At 32.7% G+C, this 12,434-nt stretch overlaps 1 protein-coding gene across 7 annotated transcripts in view; it reads right to left on the bottom strand.

Moving 5' to 3' along the window:
• Positions 1–660: 660 nt before the first annotated feature.
• The window catches only part of RBM26 (RNA binding motif protein 26), an 85,936-nt gene continuing 74,162 nt past the window's right edge, over positions 661–12,434 (bottom strand). For 6 of the 7 annotated variants that reach the window (XM_008059186.2, XM_021712956.1, XM_021712954.1 and 3 more), the window contains 2 exons: positions 3,098–3,211; positions 661–1,433 (listed from right to left, as the gene is read on the bottom strand). In XM_008059186.2, the coding sequence (XP_008057377.1) occupies positions 1,344–1,433; positions 3,098–3,211 (204 nt within the window). In that variant the 3' untranslated portion in view covers positions 661–1,343. The remainder of the gene's footprint in view (positions 1,434–3,097; positions 3,212–12,434) is intronic. The other variant, XM_021712957.1, reaches the window with a different exon arrangement.

Below are 12,434 nucleotides of genomic sequence, written 5' to 3'. Positions count from 1 at the left end.
TTTTTAAAATGTGATTTTTAATATAATCACTATAATCTCAAGAGAGGCAGAAACACTAGCAACCAAAATGATGAATTTTAAAATGTAAATATGTAACTTCCCTCCCCCTCATTCTACAAAGAATGCATTTATTTCCTGGAAACTACTGTTATCAACTTTCAATGATCACCTTCATTTGCAAGAGAAATCCACTTAAAAATCACAATATTGTTGCAAATGTCAAATATTTTTTTATACAAGTATAGGAAATGCACACTTAAAATATCAGACTGAAACACTTACCAAACAGTGTTTTCCTAAAGTAGTATCTATAGTACATTTCTTTATTCATACATCTTCAAATGGTCAAGTTTTCTTTCATACATCCAAAATGTAATGTGATGTTTTCTCATTCACCAAATGTTAGCTCTACTTGAAGTCTGGTTCCAAACTAATCAGCCTGCTTTTAAATTTTAAGACATCTGTTGAAAATTTATAGGATCAAACCAAACTCAAGTGGTATAAATTTTAAACATTGGATTGTACATTATTGTAAAGGTACCAGTAACCATTATTATTAAGAATAAGTTAGTGATTATAGCTCCTTTTGTGATAATTGGGGGGAAGGGTAGATCACCATCTGGAATGGTCTATTTTAACTTTTTGTCTTTTTTTCTTCTCTTTTTTAAATCAAGGAACATTGTCTTGGCTTTTTTTTTTTCATTGTTTTTTTCTTTTCTTTTTTTTTTTTTTAAGAGACCATTCCACTTTATTTTAACATCCAGATGCATAAGGACTCATGTAAAGCAGTCATACACCATTATCATTAAAACCCATATGGTAAAATACATACACAGTCCAACAAAAGGCTAATACATAGTAAAGCCTAAGCATTCTACTATGTAATTTATGAATACATAACTTGGAGACTTTAGTTAGAATACTATGGTATCTATTCATTTTTGAAAACATTCATTAAGATTTAAATGCAAATTCATTTCTTATTTGGAATAAAACAAAATTTTCTAAGTTATAACAAGTATTGGTCATAAGTTTTCAGACCTATTCATTAAATTACAAAGAACCCAAAGAATTCTGTAATGTTCAGTAGAAGTATGTAATAAAAACATTGCATATGTTTCTATTGTGATGTCTTTAGCAACTGTTTACTAAAATCAAACGCAAACATCAATCTTTCAAAATACAGGATCAGAACGTAGTTTTCTTCTCTTTCGTCAATTTGTGAAATCCATCTTCATCACATTTTACCAAAAATTGTTTTTACAAATATGTAAAAGTACATTAGATAATACTAATGAAACACAGGTAGAGTTCTAGCAAATGCAGATCAATGATCAGTCAAATCATCTTCTCCAAGAACGAGATTCATTGTCCTCTTCTTCTTCATCATCATCTTGAAGTAATGAGTCATCCACCAAAGACTCTTCCTGAAACTTTAGGTTAAAATGTATTTAGGAATTTACCCAAAAAAAAAAAAAAAAGAAAAAAAAAAGAAAAGAAAAAAAGGTGACACTTTTAAATACTGATCTCGCTCAACAGAGTCGATTACAAAAGGTATTTCTATAGTTAGAACATTCAAGAAACAAAGAAAAGCAACCTTTATCTACTCAATGGTTTCTCTGTAGCATCTATTCTATTGCTTGCATAAAACAGGCACTAAATAAATTGTCAAATAAGGCCTTTGTACATGCCATTTCTCCTGCCTCTCTTTAGCAAATTATGCCATCTTCTATGACTTCAAAAAGATTGCTCAATACTTATTTTTAAAAGAAAACATTAGTAAATTTTCTCCAATTTACCCTTCTAACTCTGAATACTAAGTCAATCAATAACTTGTTATAAATTCTACCAAGGTTTCTATTTCTTTTCTGCTGTATGTAACAAGCATTTTCTTTTATTACAATCCTTTCTTTCCCCATTCCCTTCATAAAAGCTTCTCAGACTGCTATTTCAAACTTTTCAAAATACCTAATACCAGGAGCTCTCCTGCTTTTCTCCCCATTCAATTCAAACTCATGGAAGGACAAAGGTATAATCTAAAATATAAAATGACAAGTCATGTATATGAGTTTCAGAATATACATTTTTATTCTTGCATTTGACTATGGATATGTATAACAGCCTTGAAATGCTCTTCAAACAAAATGAAGTGTCATTATGAAGATCTAACAAAGGTAAAACACGGAATCATTTAGTTTCCCCACCTTACCTTTATTTCTTAATGTCAGTTTTTTCCTACAGTTCATTTCAAGATTAAACAAAACAGAATTTTTTAAGTTTTTGGTTTCAAAGGGCTCTACCACTTCACTAGTCTATACACCCACACCTTGCAGTTATCAAACTGATGTTACTCAAGAAAAATGCACTTCTTCACACCTATACTGAAGCTTATTCCTCTAAAATACCTCTCTCAACTACATTCCCAGCCCCAGCTCTTGGTTATGGAAAGCTATTTTATCACTTAGGGCCAAGCTCCATTGCCAATACCTCCTATAAGATTCTTCTGGACAGAAAAAAATCACTCCTTCCTTTGGATTCCCACAGTATGTTGTTCAAATATTTACTCAGCATACCAGTCTGCCTTTTATTATAACTAATTTATTATGTTTCTGCCACCACCTCCCTTTTCAGATTATAAGCTCCTTGATAATAGGGACCGTGTCTTATTCATTTTTTGTGCCTATCACATTATCTACCATATAGCAGGCATTCATTCTAATAAACTAAAATGATATGAATTAAAATAAAGGAAAGCTGAAATGTTAATAAAGCAACTGAGTAGGGTAAATACCCTAAAACTTCAAATATTATAAGATTTCCTGTGGATAAAAATCTAATAATTACTGTCTTCTAAGAGTAAATAAAAATTGAGTATGTGTGTATATATATCTATTTTTTTCATATATTCTCTTTGAGTTAGCAATCCATAATTCTTCTCCATAAAATTTTAAATTGTCTGCATTTTTCTCATATTCCCTACCTAGAATATGGCTCAGGAACAAAAGTCTTATGTTAAAATCACAGCCATAAAAATCACATTTTATATAAAAACTATGAACAATTAAGGATAAAAACAAGTGGAAAAAAAAAAACATACTTCCTCTTCATCAGGTTCAACTTCTTCTGTTTCAACAGCTGAAATATTAGTTACTGGTTTATTCCATGCCAGTTTTAGATCCTGCCCTTTGAAACGAGCTCCATGAACTGCAGCCTAAAATAATTAAGAATTTGGAATAAAAAACATTAATAATTTATAATAAAAAATAAATTCAATAATACCTAATGTTTAAACAAAAAATGCTAAACACAACTGAAGAAAGCTATCTATTTGCTTTTGTTTATTTACTTTTCACTTAACTAGTTATTATAATTTACAATCTACTTTTTATGAATATTTGCTTCGATAATCAGACTAGTAATTGGTAATTCCTTTAAGGAGAAAAGAAGAACAATTTCACATAATTGAGTAGAGCTATATCATACTGGCCAATATCTGACCTTATAGAAGAAATATGTCTACATGTTTACAATACAGTAATAACTGCTGTTTCAGACAGCAATCCCAACGCACCTTAAGATCTTGGCTGTAGCTTCTGAATTAAAGCCTAAATTAGGAGCAATATGCTAACTGTATTTTATAGCATTTTCATTGTTTCTCATTTACAAATTGTATATATAGTAATTATTAACTAAAAACTTTTAAAGAAGTATATGATTTAATTTTGCAGGTATAACGTATCATATTGTTTTCAAATTACATCAAAAGATCAACCACTATAACATGTTTGATGTAAAGTTAACACAAAATATAAATATCTCAACAAAAGGGAAACAAAAGTCCTGAAATTTTCTATGAAAAAAACAGTTTTTACTACAAAGCTTCTGCAGCTGATATAAAACCGGAACTGAAGTGGTCAAGTAAGTACTTGCTATATTTAAGTAGCTGGTTTGGAAACAGTGCATTCAAATTAAAGTAACATGAGCTAACATAAATCAATGTTAGCAACATACCGAAATAACTCATGGTCACAAAAGATTTATAGTACAATCTCAAAATACAGCATAATGTGAAATGTAGAAACAATTACATGTTCAATGACATCTGAACATGAGTTGTGTGATATTAAAGTCCCCAGGTATAAATTTTAAATCTGCACATATAAATTTATGATAAATTTAAAAGATTTCATGCCTATTAAAATGCAGCTCAGGCGTTTTTAGTACATGGCCTCCTCACAATGTCATACAACTAAAATCTTTTTTAAAGTACTTAAATACATATATGTTCAGGAACAACTTGCAGTTTTTTGAAGCTGTATTACATTAAAATATAACATATTATTATAAAGAACTTCAACTATCTCAAGTAAAATGCCTACTTATTAAACTCATTTTTTCATTCAGCTAAAAAAATTCATCAGGCCAGGCACAGTGGCTCACGCCTATAATCCCAGTACTTTGTGAGGTCAAGACAGGAGGACTGGTTGAGCCCAAGAGTTCGAGGCCAGCCTTGACAACATAGCGAGATCTCGTCTCTACAAAAAAATCAAAGTTAGCTGGGCATGGTAGCATATGTCTATAGTTCCAGCTACTTAGGGGCTGAGGTTGGAAGATAACTTGAGCTTAAGAGATGGAGGATGCAGTAACCCATAATTGTGCCACTGTACTCCAGCCTGGACGACATAGTATGCTGCTCTGATGCCCCTTAAGAAAAATCATCTAAAAAGCAAATAATGTTACTAACATTTTCTACAGTATTTGTTTTGTTTGAGTCAGAGTTTCACCCCATTGCCTAGGTTGGAGTGCAGTGGCATGCTCACGGCCTCGACCTGCTGGGTTCAGGCAACCCTTCCTCCTCACCCTTCCAAGTAGCTGGAATGACAGGCACATGCCACCACACCCAGCTAATTTTTTATTTATTGTAGAGACAAGGTCTCACCAAATTGTCCAAGCTGGTCTCCAACTCCTGGAGACAATCTTCTTGACTTCTCCTCCCAAAGTGCTGGGATTATAGGCATGAGCCACCACACCCGGTCAATAGTAAATTTTTGATAAAAACTTCTGATGACCTAACTTTATACATCTTTATATTCATCACACTTCCTCAAATTTATAAGGTAAGTCTACAACTTTCTACAATTTCAACTTTAAAATTATTTACAAGATGATTTTCAAACCTTTTATTAACATTGCTCCATTAGAACTTTCACAATTACATTGTGTAAATTTTTGAAACTGAATTTTTGCTTTTTGAAGATGTAAACTGATGCAAGAGAATTAAACATTTCTGATGTTATAAGAAATATATTCTATAACTACTTTCATTTCAATAAAAACTATGTTTTTTTAATTAATCAGAAAAGTTCAAGAAGTCAATACTTCAGGTAATTTGTAACATAAAATCTTTAAAGTTTTTAAAACAGTTTCTTCTGCAACCAATCCATTTTATTTTTTATTTAAAAAATTTTTAATTTCAGGACACATTGCAAAAAAGCATGATCTATGATTATCCTATCCCTAAGAGATAACCAATATTGTGTGAAAAGTTTGAAGTCCTGCAAATATTCCTAAACTTATACTAAAATACTTTGTGTATATAAATATGTATGACATAAATATGGGGTTATTTTATTGGTTTATAATTTTCCACTTACATTATTAACCCAATTTTTTCATGGATACCTTTCAATATCCATACCAACAGATCTGTTAGTTTTCATGAACTGTTATATATACTATATATTTAGTATAATTAAACCAATTTCTATAGACATGAACAATCTTGTATATTTGTATATCTTGTGTGACTTTCTATAGGTGGGAATGTGTCTTGACTTTTTTAAAGATCTGGCCTGCCTGCATTTTTCTAATTGAATAAAGTTTTATCAGATTTATGACAAAACAGTTTTCTCAACTGGATTTTTATCTTATTTATGATGCATGTTTTACTGAAAAGGAAGGGGTTGCTGCTGTTCCTTTGTTTTTGTCACGAATAAGTTTTAAATTTTCACCTACTGAAATGTATCAACGTTTTCCTTCATGAGTATTGTAGCATGTCTTAATTAGCCCTTTCCACGTAGATTATTTTCAGAAACCTAACTTTTTACTACTTTTATATATTAAGAAAAAAAGCTTTTATACAATTTGAGCTTATTTATAGAAAATAAAAGATATAATGACTTAATTTTTTTCCAAACAGCTAATCAGTTGTCTCAACACCATTTACTGAAAAATCTGTTCTGTTCCCTGATTTAAAACATCTCCTTTGTGACCCCCTAATATCCTCATACAGTCATGAACCACAGAAAGTTTCAGTCAACAGTGGACCAATGGACTGCATATTACCACAGTGATCCCGTAAGATTTTAACAGCTTTGAAAACTCCTACTGCTTAGCAACCCTGTAGCCAGTGTAACTTTATAATGCAACAAACACGTTACTCCCATGTTTGTGGTGATGTCGGTGTAAACAAGCCTACTGTGCTGCCAATCCAGTTGTGAAAAAATATAGCACTATAATTATGTACAGCACATAATACTTGAAAGTGGTAACAGACATGTTACTTTTTAATGCATTTGTTATACCACACTTTTTATCGTTTTTAATCATTTTATCATTATTTTTATCATTATTCCTTCTACTTATAAAAAAAAGTTAACTGTAAAACAGCCTCAGACAGGTCCCTCAGGAGGTATTCCAGAAGAAGGAACTGTTATCATAAGAGATGGCAATTTTATGTGTGTTACTAGTTCTCAAAATCTTCTTGTGGAAAAAGATGTAGAGGTGAAAGACAGTAATACTGGGCATCCTAACCCTGTGTAGGCCTAGACTAACGTATGTGTTTGTTCTTTGCATAAAATGTATACACATTTTAAGAGATGCTATCTATGTATTACTTTTCAAAGTTGAACTGAATTATAGTAGCAATGTGTAGTATGATGTTCACTCAAGAGATGGTATTAAATGAACGCTAGCCAACAGGGAGGACAAAGAAAATGGCAAAAGCATAGTTGTTGCTTGAGAAGTGCAGGACATTTTGAAGAGGTAACTGAAATTCGAAAATGTTGTGGAAGTACAATGACAATGGAAGCGTGAGTGTGCAACAGAACCTCCAACACACCTAACATTGCATGTATACATGGTAAGTTTAAGATGCATGGTACTGTGTGTGACGTACATTGAAGGAAAATCCGGGAGGCCTCGCACAGCAACAAGTCCTACTACTTTTGCTGTGGTGTTGGAACAGTTTACATGCGTACCACAGAAGTCTACCAAACAATGTGCACTTCATGTAATTGCAGAAGCCTAAAGTGACTTGTATTCATCTTTTGTAACTGGTATATATTGAATATTATAATTTTAATACAGTTTTTTTCCTTTCTTAAAATGTGTATACATCTTTTTGGCACCCTCTGAAGATAAGGATACAAAGAAAGAAAAATATTTTTGCACAGCTATACAACCTGTTTCTGTTTTAAGCTGTTATTTCAAGAGTTAAAAAGTTTAAAGTAAAAACAAATTACTGTAAGCTAAGGTTATTACTGAAGAGGAAAAAAATTGTTTTTATAAACTTAGTGTAGCCTAAGTTACAGTTTTTATAGTCTATAATAGTGTACAGTAATGTCCTAGGCCTTCGCATTCACTCACTATTCATTTATTGACCCACCCAGAGCAACTTCTAGTCCTGCAAGCTCCATTCAAGGTAAATGTCCTGTATAGGTATACCATTTTAAATATTTTATACCACATTTTTTAACTGTATCTTTTTTATGTTTAGGTACACCAAAACAATTGCCTGCAGTATTCAGTACAGTAACATGATGTATAGGTTTGTAGCCTAGGAGCAAGAGGCTATACCATTTAGCCAAGGTGTGTAGTAGGCTGTACCATCTAGGTTTGTGTAAGTTACTCTATGACATTTGTACAACAAGGAAATCGCCTAAGAACACATTTCTCAGAACATGTCCCCGTTGTTAAGTAACATGTGACTGTATATACTTAGGTCTATTTCTGAGCTCTATTATATGCTTTGTATTGCTTTTTAAAAACACAAATAACATAAATAACAACTTTTTAACAATGTATTGTGGCAATGCTTCAAGAGTTATGCACATACTTTATAAAATAAACTCTTGCTGGGTGCAGTGGCTCACATTTATAATCCTATCACTTTGGACAGTGGAGACAGGATGGCTTGAGCCCAGGAGTTCAAGACCCGTCTACTAGGTGACACAGCAAAACTTTATCTCAAAAAAAAAAAAAAAAAAGAAAAAAGAAGAAAAAGAAAATCGAAAACTTAGCCAGGTGTGTTGTTGTACTCAGGAGGTCAAGGCGGAAGGACTGCCTGAGCTCAGGTGGTTGAGGTTGTAATGAGCCGTGATCATGCCACTGCACTCTAGCCTGGGCAACAAAGTGAGACTGACCCTAAAAAACAAATTTTTTAAAATAATCATTTATAAAATGTTAAATAACATCAGGTTAAAAGTGCTCCATAGGATGCCTACTTGAGCGAGCTGGCAGTGGTCATAAAGACAGAGTGCTAAATGTAAACGCCACAAAATAAAAAAGGAAAGGGAGAAAGTAGCCTCAGATGAAGATAAAATTAAATCTGCTTATTCCAATGCAAATAAAGTTGATAATCTAGATAAAAAGGACAATTTTTAAAAAAACTACCAATGTCCCAAACTAGAGCCAGGAAAGATTAAAAATCTAAACACATCATTTCTACAAAATAGTTTATAAAACAATACATGCTTCAAAAATTATTAGATCCTGATAGTTTCATAAATGGATTCTATAAACATTTAAGAAACATGTCTTTAACACAACTGACATTTTCTAAGAGAACAAAATATGGACTTTCCAATTACGTTTTATGATATGTAATACTGATACCTGAGGAAAATAAAATGACTCACAAAACTTACAAAATACTCTCCTTTAGAGAATCAATTTAAAAAGCAATTTTTTGAAAAAAGAAACAATGAAAAAAGGACATTTCAATGAGTTGTTTTAAAAATATATAATAACAATCTAAACTCTATGGAAAATAATGTAGTGACACCTAAGGTAAGGACGCTTCTACACTGTTGGTGGGAGTACAAACTCGTTCAACCTTTGGATAACAGTGTGGAATACCTAAAGGAACTAGAAAGTGACCTTCTGTATTGGTCCAGCAATTCCCCTCCTGAAAATACACCCAGAGAAACACAAATCATTCTGCAAAAAAGACACTGGTACACACAGGTTTACTGCTACACTATTCATAATAGCAAAAACATGGAACCAACCCCAACGCCCATCAAAAGTGGACTGGATAAAGAAAATATGGTACATATACACAATGGAATATTACACAGCCACAAAGAAGGACAAAATCACGGACTCCTTAGCAAACTGAAAGGAACTGGAGACAATCATTCTTGGCGATCTACCACAGATACAAAGAACTGAATACCACATGTTCTCACTCATAAGTGGGTCCTGAACATTACTCACAATAGCACAAGGAAGGGATTGGTAGATCCAAGATACTGCCAACCCAGGGGTGAGGGAAACAGGACATAACAACATAAGGGATACCAGATCCTAAATATGGGGAAGAGGAGGCCCAAACTTCACTTGCACACACATTACTAACACACCTAATCCTGACTTGTACCCACATCTTTAAAATAAAACATAAAAAGAAAAAGATGAGAATTATACCAGGAGTGAATGGTGAGTTAAATATTAGGAAGCAATATGATGAAATAAGATGAAAGGAAAAAAAACTCATCATTCAACAAATAACAAAAAGCATTATAGAAATTCATATCTAATAAAAAAATTTCTACAGCTCTTAATAAAACAAAATCACTGCGACAAGAATGAGGACAAACTACACACTTATAGATTTCTTAAAAGTGGTAAAAAACCACTATGTAGAGTACACATTATGGCAAGAGTGTGGGGAAAAGGCACTCTCATATGTCTCTGATGAGCAAGTAAGTATAACCTGTATGGAGTGCAATTTTCTTCAAAAACTTAAATACACATATTCTTTCACCCAACATATTGGTGTCAGTGAGAAAAATGAGTTTTCAGCATGGAAAAAAATAGAGACATGAGATTAAGTAAAAACCATATACAGTCCAGAAATAATTTACAAGTATCAGAATACTTGTATTCTGAATTTATTTATTTATTTATTTATTTGAGTTGGGGCCTCATTCTGTCATCCATGCTGGTGTGCAGTGGAATGATCACAGCTCATCACAGCCTTAAATTCCTGGGTTCAAATAATCCTCCCACTTCAGTTTCCCGAGTAGCTGGGACTACAAGTGCATGACACAAAACCCAGTTAATTTTTTTATTTTTTTGTAGTGAGAGGGTCTCGATATGTTGTCCAAGCTGGTCTTAAACTCCTAGGCTCAAGCAATCCTCCTGCCTTGACCTCTCAAAATGCTGGGATTACAGGCATAAGTCACTATGCCTGGTCTAAATTTATTTTACTCCCTCCCTCCTTCCTTCCTTCTTTCCTCCCTTCCTTCCTCCCTCCCTCTCTCTTACCCTCTTACCTTCCTACCTACTTTTATGTAAATATGTGTATGTATTTTGGGCCGTACAGTCCAAAATTAAAAGGGAAGTATTAGCATGAACTCTAAATTTATTTCATCTTTATACATATGCATGCATATGTACACATATATTTTTTTTCACTCTCACTTCTGACCACTGAAAAGGATTAGTGACAGCAACATACTTAATAGTAATGAACAACCCTAGTACCCAGACAGTGGTCTCTAATTTCCTTTGCCTAATAAATCAAGCTCCTTAGAGAAAATGTCAATTTCAGGCCTGGAAGGGACAGTGTATATAACATGAACCTAGAACACCTTTTCATACCTGAAGCAAAGAAATGATCACAGACCATCAGGGACCTGTCAAAAAGACTCAGGACCCAACTTGTAGTCTCCTACTGGCCAAAGACAACTTCAACATCAATAACTGACAGCAATGAATTAAAACCCACAAATGAGCTTGTGATTACATAATACCAAACAAACTATATCAAAATATAAACTTTATCTGGATCCTTATTTAAACAAAGTAAAAAAAAATTATAAGAAAATCAAAGAAATGAAAATCTTGACTAGATACTGGACATTTAGCAAATACCACATTTAGGCGTAGTAACAGTATTGTTCTTTATTTTTCTAAGGCCCTATTATTGAGATGCATACTGAAATGTTTCCAGAAGAAATGATACGTCCGGGAATAGCTCCAAAATAAGGAAAGGGAGGATTACAGTGAGTGAGACACAGACAAAATAAGATTTTTCTAACTGCTGATGATCCATGATGAGCATAGAGGAATTCATTTTACAATTTTGATTTCTATACTATAAAATGTGAAAAAAAGTCTGTTTTAAAGCTAAAGCATTTTATTCATCAGCTTGCCTTCAGTCCTTTGACTATTTATCCTTACACATATTCATTTGCAGTTTATAGCAAATTAGGAAAAAGGAAAGCACCACAGAACAAAACAGAAGAACGGCCAAAGATCTGAAAAAAGAGAATTTTTTAAAAGAGGGGAAAAAAAATGATGAAAAGTAGGTATGAGATGAGTTCCACATCTTACATGGAAAATGGTTTGGGAAACAATTAAGTTTGGACAAAAGGTTAAGTTAAGCCAGGTTTCACTCCTGACTTCTCAATTCATTTTGACTGTGATTCTAAATGGAATATACATAATAACAGTCTTTCACAAATTTTTCTGACAAGGGAATTCTTTCTAAGTAGACCTCTTTGCAGAACCAGTGTTGTGTAAAAACTATGGTGAAAACTGACCTAAGGTATAGGTGATTACAGAAAAGTTGAAGCTGAAATCCTAGGTAGCTTACATTTTTAGTAATAATAAAACTAGTCTATAAAAGAGGCTAAAAGCAAATTTATTAATATTTGCAATAATTATAGTAGACAATGTTAGGCAAGAATTACATTAAGTGACCACAAGTTTTTTTTTTTAATGTAAGCCCTAATTTTTAGAACTTACAGGGACTTGCACTGCTTTGCCACTTCGTCACTAACTTTAGACCTAAAGTCACTGATTTTGGTAGCACAGTGCTATCATATAGCAGTACTGAATAACTATTAAGTAAATGAACAAAACACACACACACAAAACTCTGCTATGCACATAATGTGACATCTGTTGACTGAATCCACTTATAAGTATTATTCCTGCCACTAATTTACCCTTTAATCAATAAGTACCATCAACTTCTGACTACTGATGCTGCACTATTCTCTATAAACCCAAGTCTGCACTTCTAACTTCAGGTATATAGAAAGATTACAGATCATTTACTCCAACACCTTGCCTTTAATCTGTTTCATTGATTTACTAATCATTTCTCATTAAAAAAAAAAAACAAACTAAAACACACAACA

Source organism: Carlito syrichta, unplaced genomic scaffold (assembly GCF_000164805.1).
Source record: "Carlito syrichta isolate Samal-C Ts95f unplaced genomic scaffold, Tarsius_syrichta-2.0.1 Scaffold303785, whole genome shotgun sequence".
Classification (NCBI taxonomy): Eukaryota; Metazoa; Chordata; class Mammalia; order Primates; family Tarsiidae; genus Carlito; species Carlito syrichta.
This window is presented reverse-complemented; position numbering and strand designations above follow the sequence as displayed.